The sequence below is a fragment of the Balaenoptera physalus genome (assembly GCF_965194825.1).
Source record: "Balaenoptera physalus genome assembly, chromosome: X".
In the NCBI taxonomy this organism is placed as follows: Eukaryota; Metazoa; Chordata; class Mammalia; order Artiodactyla; family Balaenopteridae; genus Balaenoptera; species Balaenoptera physalus.
The window spans coordinates 7,172,645-7,192,894 of record NC_138903.1 but is presented as its reverse complement, the minus strand read 5'-3'; the positions used below and the strand labels follow the sequence as shown (position 1 = coordinate 7,192,894).

The 20,250-nt window shown below is 48.5% G+C and overlaps 1 protein-coding gene across 3 annotated transcripts in view; it reads right to left on the bottom strand.

Moving 5' to 3' along the window:
* SHROOM2 (shroom family member 2) overlaps positions 1 to 20,250 on the bottom strand; it is a gene marked incomplete at its 5' end in the record, with an annotated part of 140,343 nt that overhangs the window by 63,720 nt on the left and 56,373 nt on the right. For all 3 annotated transcript variants that reach the window (XM_082446212.1, XM_082446214.1, XM_082446215.1), the window contains one exon: positions 14,444 to 14,595. In XM_082446212.1, coding sequence (XP_082302338.1) covers positions 14,444 to 14,595 — 152 coding nt within the window. The remainder of the gene's footprint in view (positions 1 to 14,443; positions 14,596 to 20,250) is intronic.

Below are 20,250 nucleotides of genomic sequence, written 5' to 3'. Positions count from 1 at the left end.
AACATCCCCGGGTGAGAATCACAGGCTCCAGAATGTGAACCAGCCCTTAGGCTTCCAAATTTATTCTAAGTAAGTACGTGAATCTTGCCCACGACCCCCGCTGCCCCATCCCCAAGACACAGCAGGATCTTCTGTCTGCCCGGTGTCAGTGCAACTTTGCACAGGCCCTTAGCCTGTTTGAGGAGAAGGCACTGGGCTGCAGAAAAGCTTGAGCTGGGTCCCGCAGAGTTTTGACTGCATTTATTTATTCACTCACTTAACTAAGTGAACACAGCTATCCTGTAGTTAACGGGCACTGGTGGACACGTATTCCTCTGAGCCTCCCAGAGCGTCCGAAGTCATCTAAGGGCTCCTGTCATGGGAATCACCACGCCCTAAGACCAGCAGGCTCCAGTCCATTCCTGCCAGGGCTTCTGAACGTGGCAGGAGCCTTCCCTGCCCCCCTCCACCGTCCCCACCATCCGTGGGTGGCTTATTAGGTTTCTGACCACACCTGCCCAGGTGTGAAAAAGCATGTCCAGTTGGAAATCCCTGAAGCCGCCGTAGGAACATCACAGGGCCTCCAGGGGAAAGCTGCTGCATGAGCAGACCGCCCATGCTCGCCCCTCCTCCTCCTGCAATTTAAGACGGATCTAGCCTCACCAGGGACACTTTGCAGCCCAATCGAGATCGGAGAAAGGGTTCAGTTGAGCCTCTAAGTACCTGATGGGGATCAAACATTCTTCCAACAGGCAAAAACATTATAGAATATTATGCAACAACGAATATTAAAGAAAACCCAGAAAGCATTTATAACATAAACCTTCTGATGACTCAGAAACAAGGAAAAATACACGGGTGGCAAAATGTGGAATGTGTTGACCTTTTGATAGTTTCCCACGAGCTAAAGCATAAAACAGACGAATTCATCACACCACACAAGTAAAGGGATTGTAAAACCAAAACTGTACCTCATAAAGTTTCTCAAAATCCTCGTAAGGAAGGTTCTGGCCACATGAATTTCATTTTCAGATGGCTTTTTCTGTGCTATAATATCTGTAACGTCTTTCATCTTCCTTTACAGGTAATTAATGAAGGAAACAAACTAGACAAACTGCAGGCAAAGGAAAAAGAGGCTTGGAAAAGAAAACGCCTTACACTTTGTGGTAACATATTTCAACTCTGTAATTGGAATGAGTGGGGAACCAGCTGGTTTACTGGGGCAGTCGTCCTCTTTGAGAAGAGTAAATGTTTCTCCTCTTATTTTAAAGGATAATACAGGCAGACCTTGGAGATATTTCGGGTTGGGTTCCAGACCACCACAATAAAGTGAATACTGTAATAAAGCTAGTCACGTGAACTTTTTGGTTTCCCAGTGCATATAAAAGTTATGTTTACTCTATACTATAGTCTACCAAGTGTGCAATAGCATTATGCCTAAAAAAACACAATGTACATACCTTAATTTTAAAATACTTTTTTGCTGAGAAACACTATTATCTGAGCCCCAGTAATAATATTAGTAACATCAAAGATCACTGATCACAGATCACAATAACAAATATGATAGTGGAAAAGTCTGAAATAGTGTGAGGATTACCAAAATGCGACACAAAGTGAGCCAGTGCCGTTGGAAAAATGGTGCCAACAAACTTGCTTGACACAGGGTTGCTACAACCTTCTATTTGTAAAAAACAAAAAAAAAACAACAAAAAAAAACGCAGTATCTGTGAAGCACAATTAAGTGAGGCACAACACAGCAAGGTATGTCTGTACACAGATATATGCCTCCACTTTGAGAAGACATAGTCAACAGTTAGGGTACTAACTGGAGCTTTAAAAACAAAAAAACAAAGAGAAAACACAGTGAAAAGAGTGGTACCTAGAAGCTCTAAGTGAGGAATCATGGCTCCTGGGGAGAGTGAAATTTTCCTACGTATGTGGCTCTTGTCAGGTCCTCGGACTTTCCTAGAGCACAGTGAACATATCTGGGGATCGAGGAAGGTTCAGGCGGTTTCTGTTTGTCAGCCCCTCTGATGGCTAAAACTGGATTCTGCTGATGAGAGGAGGAGGACATGTGGCTGAGGGCTGGTCCCTCCATCACAAGCCCGTGACCACGCTGGGCAGGAAAGCTCTGGGGACCGGACGCTCTGGCGCCACCTAGCGTTCCCAGATGGAACAGAAATGGCAGGGGCCGATTTAAGGCGCTCGTTTCAACAGACGATGGTGTTTCTTCCCACACAAGATAAACGCACTCCAGGTGGCTTTAAACCACCCGGGTCCCTGGAAGTCTGGGGCCGTGAGGGGTGCACAGGCCACAGGCTGTGCCGGGCAAGATGCCCCGATGTGAGGGCCTCGGAGAACTCGGACCACGTGGTACCTGGCGGTACCTGGTTAGGGGTTAAGCGCCCTGCCCCCTCAGGGGGCCACGCGTGTCGGAAGGAAACGCACACACAGCACGTATGCAGCGAACCACACCCGAACCTTCCTCTCCTGGCGGGCGGGACGTCTGCTACGTCTGCTACAGCTGGACCAGTCCCCCCGCCAGACATCAAACAGGAACAGAAGGGCGAGGTGTGAAAGGAACGCCCCCTCCGCAGGCCACGCAGTCAGACACAAGCCAGCTCGGCTGGGGAGACCAGCAAGGACGCCCCTTCCGGGAGGAAGAAGGACGGCACGGCTCAGCCCAGAGACGTCCAAGGCCACGCCTCTGTGCAAGGCAGTGTGGTCAGCGATGCCAGGGAGGAAACAGCCTGACCTGGCCGGGGTGCAGGTGCTGACCCCTCCTGTGCGTGGAGCTGCACAATCCTGCCAGCTCCGGAAACGCGACGGGGCTGATCCAGGTCACGCCCACGGGAGCCTAACAGTCGCTACCACGGGCACCCCAGTGTACAGGGAAGAAATCCTTTCCATCCAAATGGCTACTGCTGCTCGGAAATCTTACAGAACAGGCATACTGTAGAAAACATGGAGCATTTAAAAATTACAATGCGAAGAAGACAATAAAGGAGGACAACCTGTAACCTGAAGATGAACGTGGGTAACATCTCTGCATTTCTTTCCCCGCTTCAGACAGCTGAGAGCATCGTGCAGGCTTGGCGGGGCCCTTTCTCTCTGCAGCCCTCCTGGCTGGGTGAGCGTTCCTCCAGGCCACGGTCACTCTTCCAAAATGTCATTTGTAATATGGCATAATACTCCTTCCACATAAATACTGAAAAGCAATGCTGCTATTAACACCGGGTTTTCTGGCTTCCAAATCAAATTATTCGTCCTAATGAGGGTTCTCTGAAACCTTTCCCACAAGTTGCACACCAAAATTAATCTAAATTTACTTCAATTTTTAAAAATAATTTTATATGCTAGGTAGTCTTTTTTTTTTGAAAGGAAGGGGTTTAGATCACAAATATAAAAAAATGCTAGGATACCAATGAAAATTAAGGATGGATCTAGATACAGAAAATTCATTTTTAAAAAGGCATTATTAAAATAAGGGCTTCAATGAAATGTTTCTCATTCAGAGAAAGAGCAGAATTCCCTCAAAAAAAAAAAAAACAACAAACCACGTGAACGCCGGGTTATTTTCCTAACCTTTCCAAGTGCAGCCAACAGGCGCTGCCTCAGAAAATAAACGCAGTCCGCATGTGGTCCCCACGAGCGCGGGGGGCCTGACAGTACCAGGCCTGCAGGCTGGGAGGCCAACGGGAAGGGCCTGGCGGGACACTGTGGCGGGGGCACCACAGGGTGTGTTGGCTGCAGGCGACACTGGCGATGGGAAGAGTCCTCGGGGAAAATAAAACCAACAGAGATGCTTGGGGCATCTTAGAAGCAAGCGTCACGGTCGGGGGGTGGGGGGGGCGGCAGTGGCGAGGGGCCTTCCAGATAAAGGGCAGGCTGGAAAGTTCCTCAAATGCTCCCCAGTGAGTCCTGCGGGTGAGGGGGGTGAGTTCCAGGCAAGGAGCCCCCAGAGCTTAGGGAGGGAGGCTGTGCAGAGGCCCCGAGGGACAGGCCCACAGCGGGGACAGGCCCTCCTGATACTGAGGGTGTGCCTGGGCTGGAGGAGGGCGACAACTGCAAACACCCTTTTTATTCTTTGAAAGTCAAACAAACACATAAAAAGCACAGCCCTACAGACACAAAATGTAGCCTGCCCTGAGCTGCTGCTTCCTTCCTGTTCCGGTCAAGCCTCTAGAGGATAGATGCTGACCGGCCTCTCCCTCTCCCGAGCTGCCTCTACCTCCTACCACACCAGTCTCCCTGCAACTCAGCTCTGGCAGCTCCTGCCCTCACCCCACCACCCTCAGCTGCTCCCAGCTGCCACGGAGTGAAGCCCACGCCCCCCCACCGCGGTACTGTGATCTGCTCCCCGGGCCGGGCGGCACTGGCATCGCAGGGGCACAGGCTGGGGCGGGACGCCTGTTTGCACAAGCCCTCAAGGTCATTCAGAGGCGAGCTCAGGTCTGAGACTCGCCGCTCTAGCCCCGAGCTACCCTTCCTCCCTTCCCCCATCCGCTCTGCCAGCCTCTTTAGCAGGTCCCGGCACCACTGACTTAGGTCCACGTCTGTGTCTCAAACCTGGCTCAGCCTTCAAAGGACAGCCTGACTGCTGAGCTCTGCTCCAGCCCTCCTTCCTTCCGCCAGAGCCACCACTTGTTAGAGCTTTTCCTGTCCGTGCCCATCAGCCCCCTCAGCTGCCAGCTCCCCGAGGGCAGGACCTATGGGTATGACTTCAGCCGCCTGGCTGGAGCGCTTCCAACACACATTACGTGAACGAATAAAAACAGCGGTCAGACCACTCTGTGAATAGCGGAGTTCTTTTCTCCGGCACTGATCTGACAACACGATGCTGTGGGTGGTGACATCACCCTTGATAAAATGGGATAAGAGTCCAGGAGTTCCTGCCTTTATTCACGAGGAGAAAGAGGTAAAGATGAAAATTCCCAAATGACCTAAACAGCTGAAACTGATACAAGACATCAAAGCTGCATTTTAAACCAATGCCAGGGCCGAGTAGCAGCATTCACACGGGATAAAAGCATCAGGGTTCCGCCCCACGAGGCCGGGGCACCCCTTATCTGTCTCCCAGCAAGGGCAAGTGCACGCCTGTCTCGGCCTCTGGCGTTCCCCGGGTGCATTAGCAGGAAAGACCGCGTAGAAATGTCACACAATGAACGCAGGCAGAATTGGAGCAGACCCAAATGGCTTGGCTATTTTCCCGTTAACTTTTGCAAAGGGGGGTGAGGGGACTATCTCACCCAGCACTACCAGTACTAAAAACGCTTTGTCCAAACCACCCGAGGTCACGGTGCATGCCCCCAGTTTTCAGAAAGGCACCGATGCAGCCTCTTGGCTACATGTAAACAGAATGGATTTTTTGGTAAAGACACCCCAGACACTCAAATGTGCAACCATTAACATAACTAAGTACGAGTAGCCCTAAGGATTAGCAACAGAGCTGGTGAGTCTTATACGTAAGAGTATAGAAACAAAATTACGTGAAACATTCTCTGCATGCCTTAATATATTAGAAACCATCAGCGTTTCCAAACTAAATTATATCAACATCACTTGCATGCCTTCTAATGAAAAACAAAATCATAACTGTTTACCACTCTCTACTTGGCTTAGAATATGAAACATCTCACCTAGAGATTCAACTGATTAAGTTGGTTAAGCCATACACTAAATCTACATCTGAATAGAAGCAACTTTTCCCCAAATAAAACAATTCTGCTCTATGTGGCTTTTTTTCCCTCCTGATTTTATTTCATAAAAACAAGAATGGCAAAGAGCCCAAACGAGTCGGCGTCTGTCCAGGATAAACCTCTGGGTCTACTGTTTTAAGCAGAAAGTAAGCACAGTAGCAAACAGCCACAATCCCGCAAATGCTCAAAGCAGACACTTTTCCCCTGAAATTTGAACGATCAATCTCAGACCACCCTCCAAAAGCAGCACCCACCAGCATCCCCAGTAAGACAGACACCCTCTGTGGGAACACACAGTTTCTGCCCCAGGAAGAGCTCTTGGGGGGGGGGGCGGGGGGAGAGGGGGGAGAAAGGAGAGGAAGTGGGGAGGAGGGACAAGCAGGAGGGACACAACCTGCTGACGTCCTACCCATCCCTCTCCTCTAGCTGCTTCAGGAACACCTGCGCTCATCCACGTTGGGGCCACGCACAGAGCCGCCTGCCCTAGGACAGCTCCAAGGAGCCAGCAGCAGAGGGGAGCCCCGCACGACACTGGCTTGGGGCAGAACTCACTGCACCTCAGTGACGTCCAGAAGCCCACGCACGTGGCAAGAAACCTGCTCCTAGCAGGCATGCGTGCCGTCACTAGACCAGACACCTCCTTTCTTCAGATGTGTCGCCACGCCACCCCATGTGGCCACCCCTTACGGCCTCCTGCAGCGAACCTCCATCCTCGGGTGTTAATCTCCTCCTGAAGGCAAGCTTAGCGGACGTAAGCAGAGTCACGGAAGGGCTTAAGGCCTCCGGCAAAGAGGCAGGAAACATGCGTCAACCCTACGCATAATGTGGCTCTGGCATAAAAACTGCTCGCAGCAGTGGACGGCTCAGGAGTGACGCGAACGATGAAGTGGCAGGCCGAGTTCACTGTAAACGAGACTAATATTACCATATACGTTTGGAAGAAACACCAAAAGAGTCATTACAAGCTATACAATATAATTCATGGCCTGACAGTTAAGAGAAATTTTCCCTACGGTGCTTGAAATTCCATGTATGTTTCAGGAGCTGAACGTATGGTAACTTCCCTGTGAACGGAGGACAGTGGATGGTATCCCGGTGCTGTGCACACGGAGCTTTTAGTGAGCACTTCACAGCATCGGGCAGCAACGGCCTTAACCCAGCACCGGGCGAGAAGCGTCCCCTACTTCGGCACGTCTCCCACAGCGAGGGGCTTACCGACGCCTGCGTTAATCAGGAAAAGGCCTCGAGTGACCCAGTTTCGGGTCTTAACCTTTTCCAAGCACATTTGCTTAAGCCAGCGGCATGAGCACTGCGGCCGCCCAGCAAAATAGCCCGTGGCCCTCAGGGAAATACCAGCGCCCAGAGCCATCCCACACCTGCCCATCAGGATCTCCAGGGAGGGGCCCGACCCCAGGGAAGAAAGTGCAGGCGACAAGTACACAGAGAGACAGACACAGAAGAAGAGGCTACCACATCCTCCCACACTTTCCTGCGAGCAGCACGTCCTCGGCCAAGCAGAGAGGGAAGGACAAGGTGCCGGGGAGGCACGGCCGGGCTGCGTCTGCTGGCCCCCCCCCCGTTCCTCTGACTCCTGGGCAGATGCCAGGATACCACCTGGACATCTTAAAGGAGAACATGTGTGCACCAGTGCGGCTTCCTGTTACCCTTCTTTGTTTCCAGCCGACACAGCTCTGGGAGGAAGGCAGCGCTGGCTCTCACCTGTCTGGGAAAGAAACGTGGCTGGGGAGAGACAGTGATCTGGGTCCTCGTCTCCTAAGGCACCGCGCTCTCCCAGTCCCGGCTTCTAAACGGTGACAAGAGACGCGGTGCCCGTGCCCCGTGAAACCAGACGCCCCCGCCTTGTGAAGCCAGCCCGCCGCCACCCTCGCCTGGCCGCTGGGTGCCCTGCTCGCCGCACAGGCTGAAGCAAGACAAGCACACCCAGCAGCTGTCACCGGCGGGAGGGAGTCAGGATGCGACCCACGATGCCCCACTTTGTTCATAAAACCACGGGTATGTGTTTTACACCGAGGCGCGTACACGCCTCTTCCCAGAACCTCCGAGAAAAACCAAGCCTGCACTGGCCACTCTGGCCCTCAGGACCCTAAGCTGTTTTCAATCTTCGTCAGAAAAGCCACCCCTTCTTAAGGTGCCTGGGCTGGGCAGGTAGTTGAGGGTTCAGGCAGCTCATTTATCATTTGGTGATCCTCAGGTAGGGCAACATTTGATATTGATGTGTTGGTGGCTCAGTCTGTGAATTAACTACAGAGTGCCTTCATAAACTAAACACCTTTTTTTTAAGAGTACATGATCCAGGGCTTCCCTGGTGGCGCAGTGGTTAAGAATCCGCCTGCCAATGCAGGGGACACGGGTTCGAGACCTCGTCCGGGAAGATCCCACATGCCGCGGAGCAACTAAGCCAGTGCGCCACAACTACTGAGCCTGCGCTCTAGAGCCCGCGAGCCACAACTATCGGGCCCGTGCGCCTAGAGCCCGTGCTCCGCAACAAGAGAAGCCACCGCAATGAGAAGCCCGCGCACCGCAACAAAGAGTAGCCCCAGCTCGCCGTAACCAGAGAAAACCCGCGCGCAGCAACAAAGACCCAACGCAGCCAAAAATAAATAAATAAATAAACTTACATATATATTAAAAAAAAAGAGGACATGATCCATTTTGGAGTTCTACATACAACACTAGTTAGAAAATGCTAACTAATCTCTGAGATACAAGTCAGATTAGTGGTTGCCTAGGGATAAAGAAAGATGAGAATGGTGAGATTTAGATTTAGATAGAGAAGAAAACATGTCACCGATTTAAGAGAAATCATGTTAAAAGCACTCACTGGTGCCGTTGTAATAAGGAAAATGGTAAGTTAGTATGGAGTTTAAATTTATTTATTTACTTTATTTTTTTGCTGTGTTGGGTCTTCGTTTCTGTGCTAGGGATTTCTCCAGTTGCGGCGAGCGGGGGCCACTCTTCATCGCGGTGCGCGGCCCTCTCACTGTCGCGGTCTCTCCCGTTGCGGAGCACAGGCTCCAGACGCGCAGGCTCAGTAGTTGTGGCGCACGGGCTTAGTTGCTCCGCGGCATGTGGGATCTTCCCAGACCAGGGCTTGAACCCGTGTCCCCTGCACTGGCAGGCAGACTCTCAACCACTGTGCCACCAGGGAAGCCCCAGTATGGAGTTTTAAAAGTCCTTATTATGTGCGTCTTCAGTACTTAAAACAGTAATTCACCATGTGCCAGATGACAGCAACAGATCCTAGTATTAACTAATTAACCGTTTTGTAGAATTTTATTCATATTTCTAGGCAAAACCACCGTTTCAGACTTTTCTAATAGGCAAAAATAATACCCACACACAGTATTAAAATTTAATCCAAAATTATCTTTAAAATATTGAAAAACGCCTACGTTTGTTTTTAAAAGTGTGCTTGAAAAAAAAAACATTTGGACAAACTGCTTGGTTTGGTTTTATATTGGGTTATATGTGTTACTTAGAATACTTGTCTCCCCACAAGTCTGTTGGATACGCAGTCAGCTCCACAGCGAGCGGGCCGGGCCCCCAGGCCTTCTCTCTCCTTCTACCCCCAGTTCTCACGGTGTGTACTCCGAACAGAACTCACATCATCCGGTTTTTAGATCCTTAACTATGTTCCTCGAATTCAAAAAAAAAGCTTCTGAACACATGGAATGATGCCCAACCTCGGTCATAATGACAGAAATGCCCATTTAAACAATAAAAGCATCTGTCACCTATCACATCCACAAAGCCAACAAAAACAAGCTTCACAATGCACGTACTTTCTGCCTCAAAACCTCCCACGCTAGGAATGGATCAGGACGACCTATACGCACGTGTATGTGGACTCGGGTACAAAAGCGTCACACTGCAGCACTGTCTGCCGTACGCCGGAAGCACCGTAAATGTCCACACACAGAGGATCTGCTAGACACACAGCAGAGCATCCAGACCATGGAGCCGCACGGGGTCAGGAGAAACCTTGAGTCAGAGCACTCAACCTGGACCGACCCCCATTTTCATGTGTAACACACGACTAGGTACCTGTTTCTAAAAGGGAACCTTAAGAGGTTAGTACTGACACAGCCGCTCTCCGGAGGGGCAAAATGGGAGGATGAGGGGTTGGGAGAAAGGCTGCTGTATCCCACCCAATTCCCGTTCCAAAGTGAATGTTCTCCCACGGCCATGTGTTACTCCAAGTACTCATAAACGCGGAATAAAAAGTCACTCTTGGAGTAATTGTAGCCGGCGTTCCAACACGCGCCCCTTTGGGTGATCCTGTCTGTTTTGATCACAGAGCAATAAACAGAGCCTTCTGGGGGCGCCGCCCAGAACAGAGCACAGCTGCCTGCCTCCTGGGGACCAAACCTCCTGCTGAGTCCTGTGAACACATCACACGGAACCCCAAAGGCCTCTCCTCTTTAAAAGTGCAACGAGCTCGACATTTTTATTATCAGAGAAGTAATACACTTAGACTGTGCACTTAATGGATAAGATGGTAAGTTTTCTGTTACGTGTCTTTTACCACAATGAAAAATCAAAACTTTATTTCATGGGGCCTGTACAGTTCTATAACTGCTTGTATGTGTTCCACTCAACTGGGCTTTGAGGGGCATCTTTCCATGTCAGGAAATACCGACACCATTTTTTTTTTAAATAAATTTATTTTATGTATTTATTTTTGGCTGTGTTGGGTCTTCGTCACTGCGCGCGGGCTTTCTCAGTCCCCTCTGCGGTGCGCGGGCCTCTCATTGCGGTGGTCTCTCCCGTTGCAAAGCACGGGCTCCAGGCGTGCAGGCTTCAGTAGTTGTGGCGCACGGGCTTAGCTGCTCCGCAGCATGTGGGATCTTCCCGGACCAGGGCTCGAACCCGTGTCCCTTGCATTGGCAGGAGGATTCTTAACCACTGTGCCACCAGGGAAGCCCACTGACACCATTTTTTTATTTTGTAATAGCACTTGTATTCTTTTTAAAAACTTTTATTGACGTATAGATTTATAATGTGTTAATTTCTGCCATACAGCAGAGACTCAGTTATACACATATATATATATTTTTTTCATATTCTATTCCATTACGGTCTGTCACAGGATGTTGACTAGAGTTCCCTGTGCTCTACAGTAGGACCTTGCTGTTTACCCATTCTATATATACTAGTTTGCATCTGCTAATCCCAACTCCCAATCCATCCCTCCCCCACCCCCCACCCCGCTTTGGCAACCACCAGTCTGTGCTCTGTGTCTGTGAGTCTGTTTCTGTTTCGTAAATAAGTTCATTTGGCTGACACCATTTATAATGGCAGCACTCTGCAGTATGCATGGTCCCTAATTCACTTCAGTCATTTCCTTTTGCTGAATATCTAGGATCCAAGAAATAAATTCTGAGTCCAAAATAGGCCTTTTGACACATGTTGCCAAACCGCTCACCAGAAAGTCTCATCAGCATTACATCAAATAAGCACTTGTTTCCCCACATCTCAGCACCAATGGGCATTGCTATTCCATCAGATCTCGGCCAGCTGGAGAATCAAAACCTAGTTTGTAAGTAAACTTGTCGATCCCTAGTTAAATATCTTTTTTTTTTTTTCCCACACACACACACTGTATTTTATTTTTACAAGAGATAAATAGACTGACACCGAGCATTGTAAATGGATGACCACAACAAAAGCAACAATGATTGCAATTACCGAACACGAAACGCACTCATCCTATGTCATAATATTGACATTCAGTCCAGTAATCCTCCACTGTAACAGCTCCTTTACTTTGCAGTGAAGATTGATTTCTATATTCTTTGCCTCTGAGTCCTTGTGGGATTTTTTTTTTTAATTCAAACAGAAAGTCACAAAAATTATAATCATCCTCATCAGTTCACTCAGTCCCATGTAATTAATTTTTTTTTCATCTTGATCTTTTGTTAGCACTTTTATGAGTTCAGGAGTTTTTCATTAGAGTTCTGAAAATGCTTATTCATTCAGTTCAGCAGTACAGTTACCAGAAACCTGTACTTGTCAGAGTCTTTTCTATGAATTCCTTGAAAAACGTCTTTTTAAACACTTGTTTCCTATGTGCATTTCTCATATTAGGAACTGCCTATGAGCGTCTTTCATCCAACTTTCTACTGGGGTGCAAATTCCCTTCTTTATAGCTGTTGTTACTAAACCAACTTTATTACACACCTGCTTTTTTTTTTGCACCCTAGAATAAGATCTGACATTGACCAACATTTCATTTTTACCTTGTGAGATGCAACCGGTGAAAATATTCATGCATCCTGAATTCTGTCCCCCAGGATGTGTCACTGGCTCGGTTTTATTTGCTGCTGCCTCCCCTGGGCTGGCCAATGTCACACTGACAGGTTTTACTGAATGAGCACCTCAGGGTCAGCAGCCCCATCAGGCCCTCCAATGACGCCCATCCCGGTGCAGCTCAAATCAATTCGATTCAATAAGTCCAAGCCCTTCATCTGCCCTTGTGCATCGGGCACTGCGTGCGGTAAGCAGCCGCAAACTGGCGAGACAGTTTGCTCACAGCGTCAACTAAGCCAGTGCTCTCCCCGTGGGGGAGACGGACAGTAAGGCAACGAGCCGGCTGTGTGTTCTGGGGGCTCGGGCAGCCCCGCAACGGAGACATTTCAGGTGGTGGTTTATAACCACTGTCTCCCCTGTGTGGGTCAAGCGTCCCTCACCATCACCAGCGCTCCACTAAGTCTAATGGAATCCTGCGAGAACTTCACACGTCCTGCCTTAGGAGGCTTAATAAGGTGACCTCAAAGAAATTATACGCCATGATGGCACCCATCATGTCCCTTGCTCCCCCACAAGGCTCCAAAATGGCCATGCTGAGACTTCAGTTCTCTGATTTACAAGGAGGACAGCCTATTCCACTGAGAAATGAGGCTGCTGCATTAATGTGGCAAAGAATGAAATGTTTTCCTTCTTCGTTTCTGACTCCTCCTCGGATGCTATTTTGGTCCCCCAAAAATAAATACATAAAAAGTCCACAGGGATATGTCTTCAAGTCTGTACTAAAAACTGAAGGCCTTGAGTCAATTTACTTTTTAAAATTTACAGCCAGGCTTCCCTGGTGGCGCAGTGGTTAAGAATCCGCCTGCCAATGCAGGGGACACGGGTTCAAGCCCTGGTCCGGGAAGATCCCACATGCCGCGGAGCAACTAAGCCCGTGCGCCACAACTACTGAGCCTGTGCTCTAGAGCCTGCGAGCCACAACTACTGAAGCCTGTGTGCCACAACTACCGAAGCCCGCGCGCCTAGAGTCCGTGCTCCGCAGCAAGAGAAGCCACCACAGTGAGAAGCCCACGCACCGCAACGAAGAGGAGCCCCCGCTCGCCGCAACTAGAGAAAAGCCCGCGCGCAGCAACGAAGATCCAATGCAGCCAAAAATAAACAATAAATAAATAAATAAATTTTTAAAAAATAAAATAAAATTTACAGCCTACCTTGGAAAGACTGCACTAATTCTGCTAAAAGGGGCACGTCAACCCTTTACTATGAATTAGCCAACTGTAAAACACAAGGTCGAGAATTATTTCTATATGAAACCAATCACCGGAATTCCCTGGCGGTCCAGTGGTTAAGACTCAGCACTTCCACTTCAGGGGGCACAGGTTCGATTCCTGGTCCCTGGTTGGGGAACTAAGATCCCACAAGCTGTGCGGCGTGGACAAAAAATAAAAATAAAAAGTTACAAAACACCTCCATGCTGCCCAGTAGTGCCGTTCTAGTCCCTGTGTGTAAAAGCATCACATGCCCAACTTCACTTTCTGACCCCTTCAAATCATCCCAACTCCTATCCACAATCTCCTTTCTTGGAATATGCACTTGGTCCCCTCAGACCTCAGCACAGCACTGGAAACACCTGCTAGCTGACCTGTTAAGTCTATGTGCATCACATTATTTTAGCATAAAACCCCAAAACCTGGTAGCCTGCCACCTTGTGTACAACACAGGCAATGACATTTCATCATTTGGAGCATAAACAGTTTCCTCACTGCCAGAAAATCACCTACATATGCCAAGAATAAGATTTAAGTATTCAAAATCACTTAAATCAAAAGTAACAGTCAACAGTAATAAAAGAAGAAATCTTTTAAGAACCTACTGTACAGCACAGGGAACTCTACTCAGTACTTTGTAGGGACTTCCCTGGTGGTCCAGTGGGCAAGACTGCACACTCCCAATGCGGGGGGCCTGGGTTCGATCTCTGGTTGGGGAACTAGATCCTGAACGCACGCCGCAACTAAAAGTCCACATGCCGCAACTAAAGATGCCACGTGCTGCAATGAAGACCCTGAGTGCCACAACTAAGACCCAGCGCAGCCAAAATAAATAACTATTGGAAAAAAAAAAAAAAAAAAAAAAACCTTTGTAATGACCTACATGGTAATAGAATCTAAAAAAGAGTGGACATCTGTATATGTATAGCTGATTCATTTTGCTGTACAGCAGAAACTAACACAACATTGTAAATCAACTATACTCCAATAAAAATTAATTTTAAAAAAAGAAGGCATCTTTAAAATTTTTGATGTTGGATTCATCCTTGGCCAAGAGATAGATTCCTAAGTGTACATGCATGTACATGTACACACACACGCGCGCACGCGCGCGACTTAAGTCCAAATCAGGATTGCCACAGTGACACGGCGCAGCCAACAGACTCCAGGTTTCACGTCCCGCTCATCTCTGTTTGTAAACAAGGCATGAGGCCCAGGTCTTACCTTTTTACCACCAGCTTCAGGGTCTTATGCGAGCCCTTCACCAGGCAAATCGCTTCCTGTCTAAACCCCGACAGACCGATGTCATTGATGCCAATGATCTCATCTCCGGCCAGCAACTTGTCCACTGCCGCGGCTTTGCTTCCTTCTTCGATCTGCAACACAGAAGTGTGTCCCGTGAGCCTCTTGAACAAGCAAACAAGCCCCCAGGACTCGGCCAGGAATACAACATGCCCGTGACACATGCCACCCACAGGTTTTCTCAGACTGGCTTCAGGACAACCCAGGGGTGAAGGGACCCACCTGGGCCCTGATTCCCAGCGGGAGACCAGGGATGCATCCCTCCCCTGGTCTGCCTCCGCAAGGTCTACCGTTCACGGAGGGGCGGGAAAGCGCATGAGCTCTCAGAAACACACCAGAAATAGCAGAGCCAGAACTACCGATTCACTTTCTGGATCTCCTTCCTCCAAAAAATAATGATGGATCTTTTTTTTAATTATTTACTAGTTATTTCTCATAGATTAATCCTGCACCTAGTTATTTCCGTAACAGCTGTATTTAGATATAATTCAGGCATCACACAATTCACCCGTATAAACATAAACGAATGGCTTGTTAGTATATTCACAGAGTTGTCCAACCATCACCACCACCCATTTTAGAACAGTGTCCTAACCCCAGAAGAACCCTCGTTCGTGCCTGTCAGTGGTCACTTCCCGATCCTTCCACCCCCTGGCGACCATGCATCTGCTCTCTGCGTCTAGGGTTTGCCTACTCTGGATATTTCATATAAACAAAATGATACGATAGGTGGCCTTTTGTGTCTGGCTTCTTTCACTCAGCTTTTCAAGGTGCATCCATGTCGTAGCCTGTGTCAGAGCTTCATTCGTTTTTACGGCCGAAGGATACTCCATTGTATGGACCGACCACATTTTATTTATCCGTTCATCGGTGATGGGTATTGAAGTTGTTTTTTACTTTTTGGCTATTAATGCTGCTGTGAGCACTGGTGTACAAGTTTGTGCATGCACATGCATCTTCATTTCCTTTGGGTGTACACGTAGGAGTAGAATGGCAGGGTCGTACGACAGCTACGGCGAACATTGTGAGGACCTGCCAGACTGCCTTCTAAAGCAGCTGCACCATTTTACATCGGAGGGCTCCAATTTCTCCACATCCTTGCTGACACTGAGTATCTGATTCCTTTCATTACAGCCCTAGATTATTACACCATGCTGGGTATGTAAAATACTCCTTACTCAGTGTTAAACACGTATGTATGAATGTGTGTTGACTGACTCCTTAAAAGCACTTTACGATTTTTATCCTGAGAAATCTTAATCTTTAAATACTCACCCTCGTCTTCCCTATACAGTAATAATCCAACTCAGCATCAAGTCACCCATCAATTAACCAACCTGTTTGCGGTACTAGTGCTTGGCAGACTGTGGCCCATGAGTGAAATCCAGCCAGCTGCCTTTTGTTTGTTTGTTTTTGTAAATAAAATTTTACTGGAATACAACCAGAGCTATTTGTTTATATACACTGCTACAGGAGAGAATAGCATAGTCTGACCCACAAAGCCAAAAATATTTACTGCTTGGCTTGTTATTAAAAACAAGTTGCCAACCCCTGTTTCACACCAAAAAGCCATTATTTTTACAAACTGCTAGGAAAACTAGTGAAAAAGATGAATGCTTATGGGCACAGAGGTGTACAGGTTTGGAAGTTCGCTGCTCTGACTGTTTGCCAGGGCTAACCTAAAAATCCGTTCCAAACCTCACAAAGCACTAAAGCCGTAAACGTTTCTCCTCTGGTCGTTACAAAGCTGGAAACGAAGCAACTTACAGGCTCAGCTCTCAAACCATGTGGTACTTTCCTCAAGTCTCCGCCCGAACCCAAGGACAGCTGAACTTTTCCTAGGTTAATAAAGCAATTATTCACTGCAAGTCAACAGCATAAACAAAATGAGCACTCCTAACTAAAACGTGAAGCAAATCATTCGGTTCACAACCAGTTTCCAAGTCTAGACAATTTTTATCCCAACATAGTAACAGATCGTAAATAAGTTTCCACCGCACCAAGATTACACACTCAGCCGCACATAGCCGAGGTGAAGGTTACGTGGCAGAGAGTTTACATTTTGGCACGCCCCGGGTGGGAGGCCAAGGGGCCGTCCAGGCGGAGGGTCGGTGGGCAGGGCAGCTGGCTGGGGTGAGGCGAGGGTACCCGGGGAAAGGTGGCCTGCTCATGGGCTGACCAGCCGCGGAAGGAATTTAAAAACGGGAGGAATGGGGATGCAGGCCTCCTACACAGAAAACAGACCCACCAACAGCTGAGGACAGAACCCTGGGGCCCCAACACAGAGAAATCTGGAAGAAGATGGGTGGGGGAAGGAGCAGGAGGTGGAGGAGAAAGGGGGGGTGAGCGTCACAAAAGCCGAGACCAGCAGACACGCGCAGGGCTGGTCAGGGCGAGAGTAGCGTGAGTACGTGCGTCCCTCTCCCTACCATGATTCCTCTCTGAATTTCAGTTCCACAAGAAAAATCTTCGGGCAAGACAACTATGACCAAGGAACTTGCAGGGCCTTAGGACAGGGTTTGAAGGCAGGCCGTCCTGGAGGCGACCTGTGTCACTCAGCCACGACCTGGTGGGTTTTTCGGTCTCGTTCCCACAAACCCTTGGATGCACAAGTTCTGCGAGACTGGCTCCAAGCGCTGTCCTCGAAGTCTGATGACATCATGTTGCTTCCCCTCATCTGCAAAGACTTCCCAAGCCCCTCCTCCACCAGTGAAGACCGCATTCCGAGGCGTCCACCTGCCCCGTCCTAACCACACTCTATCTACATTCCCAGCAAAAACGGCTCTGGGTTTGGGAGACAAAGAAGCTGGGGAATTCTCCCCCGCCTTGGCTTCCTCACCAAGACAAACTATCTGTTTGACGTTTATTGTGCTCATGGAGAAAACAGTTGTAAAAGAAGATGCTTTGAAAACCTCCAGTCTGTACTCTTGACCCCATCAAACTTCTCCCATTAGGAAGAATTAATTAGGCTTGAACTTGGTAAAGAGCAAACCTGAAGTTGGCTCTAGTCTCACAGGATACTTACTGACTCTGCCTGCCAGCACTGTACAGTGTATCACACATTACAGACGCTCAGGATCGTTTTGCCACCGTCCCCTGCCTTATAGTCAAGAGAGCGCTTGGCATTGCCACTAACAGAGGGAACTGCCTGACATCCGCAGCACTCGGGAGCCACAAACAGGGCAGTCCTGTCCGAGAGCCACCAGGCAAAGTTCTCAGTGTCGCTTGCTGGAGCTCAGAAAAAAGTCCCTTTACAAAAAGACAGGCACACAAGAACAAATGACTCCACACCCAAGATGCCTGTCCGTGCGCCACTGGCAGAAGGAAAGCCCCAAGTTCACATGCCAGGACAAATATTCTGGTCTGAGCATTCACTGGCATTGGAAAACTCCTGTTTAGGGCCTCAGTTAAGACTTAAGTGTCCCCAAATGTGCGCATTTCCTTGCTGTTCTTATGGAAACATTTTTTCTGGAAACAGCAGCGGGGGAAAAAAACCGTCAATGGAAGTCTCGTTGGAACAAAGTTTTTGTATTTCATCCAACGGATGTTACAGATGATCAAGGATGACACCCACGGAGGCCGGAGAACCTTGATTCTCCTGGGAGCCGGGACTCCCGTGGGAAGGAACCACGTCAGGGCAGCAGGGGCGCGAGGGGCCAGGCTCGCTTGGCCTCGGGGCTGGAGATGAAAGACGTCACGAAGAGAGAGGCCCAGAAGAGCAACTTGAAAGGGGTGGCATAGATGGGGGCGGACATTCCACAGGGGGGTCTGGATGTGAAGATGGGGCAGAGGCAGGAAGCCGGGCCGGTCTGAGGAATGTCAGCCTGGCCGAGCGCAGAGCTCTGGCTGGGGAGCGTTTGAAGATAAGGGCAGAAAGAGGAAGATGAGGAACTTGACCTTGAGTCAGAATCTGGCATGATATCCTGGAGGCAGTGGGGGCCCCAGAAGGCCAGCACGGAAGCAGGGGAGCGACCTTCTTATTCCAGCAAATGCGTCTGGCAGCTTCATCCTGGAGGTTGACACGAAAAGAATTTCTTCTGCCCGAGAACAGAAGGCAGCAGGCTCTGTCTTTGTACTGGACAGAAACAAGGGCTCAAACCAACACAGGGCAGACAACACTAATGTAAGCAAGCGCTCTAGACGCTGGGAAGGAAGGTCTAAGGACAGAATCGATGCTGGACATCAAGGGCCACAGGAAAGGGGTCGGCCGGTGGAGCTCAGATGTTGAGCTGGACTGATGTGGAAAATCGAGACACCCAGAGACCAAAACGAAAGGAGGAAGAACGTGTTAAGTCCAGTATCATATTTCAAAGGCCACGAATCACACCCATGATTTATCAGTTATGACTACCTCAAAGAAAGCTTTGCTGTCTGGAGAAAAAGCCATGAGAAAGCACTGCCTTTTGTGAGCCAGGACAATCACTGATGTCACCTCCTTAGTCTGCTTAATTTAACTCATTCTCCTTGAGCTCCCTTGTTTCAGAAAAGAGAGCTGACTCACTCAGGAAAAGTATCAAATTGTGAAATAATCGGAGGGTGCATCTCTGGTAACGGAGAAGCCCATCAAAAACCAAAAACCTCCCAAGTGTTAAGACTTGAACATACCATCAGTCACTGGTCCCTGTCTCCCTTCTTGTACATCCCAAGGAGTGTTTTTATCAACTATTTGGGGAATGCAAGCTTCGCAGTAGCTCTGGAAACATGCTTAAGAAGGAAATCCCACCTCACCCCATTTCTGGAGTATAAACGCTTTTTGAAGAGGTGAAACTGTTCGTTGGTTATTTTTTGGTACAACCAGGGAAGGGTGGGATAATGAATTTGAGGACGCTCTGGCTATCCCGAGTGTCAGCTTAACATTCCATGGGGGGCAGTTTTTTTTAACCTGACAACACAAAACATACTCAATGGCAATTTGGGGACGCAGTCACGCACCTAATAGGTCTTGAAGAGGATACCCGGAGAAAAACGTGGTCCAAAAGGATATGTGCACCCCAATGTTCACTGCAGCACTGTTTACAATAGCCAAGACATGGAAGCAACCTAAATGTCCATCGACAGAGGAATGGATAAAGAAGATGTGGTGTGTGTGTGTGTATATATATATATATATATATGTATGTATATACACACACACAAACACACACAAACACACACACACACAATGGAATATTACTCAGCCATTAAAAAGAATGAAATAATGCCATTTGCAGCAACACGGATGGACCTAGAGATTGTCATACTGAGTGACGGAAGTCAGACAGAGAAATATCGTATAATATCGCTTATATGCGGAATCTAAAAAAAAAATGCTACAAAAGGCAGAAACAGACTCATAGACTTAGAGAACGAACTTATGGTTACCAAGGGGGGGTGGGGGGAGGGATGGTTAGGGAATTTGGGACTGACACGTACACGTTGCTATATTTAAAATGGATAACCAACAAGCACCTACTGTGTAGCACAGGGAACTCTGCTCAATATCCTGTAACAACCGAATGGAGAAAAGAATTTGAAAAAGAAGAGATACATGTATATGTATAACTGAATCACTCTGTTGTACATCTGAAACTAACGCAACACTGTTAATCAACTATACTCCAATATAAAATAAGAAGTTAAAAAAATAAAAAATAAAAATAAAATTACCTGTACTCCCATGTTTTTTAGTAGAATTACTTCCTAAAGAAAACCACTTCTTGGGCGTTTCCCTGGTGGCGCAGTGGCTGAGA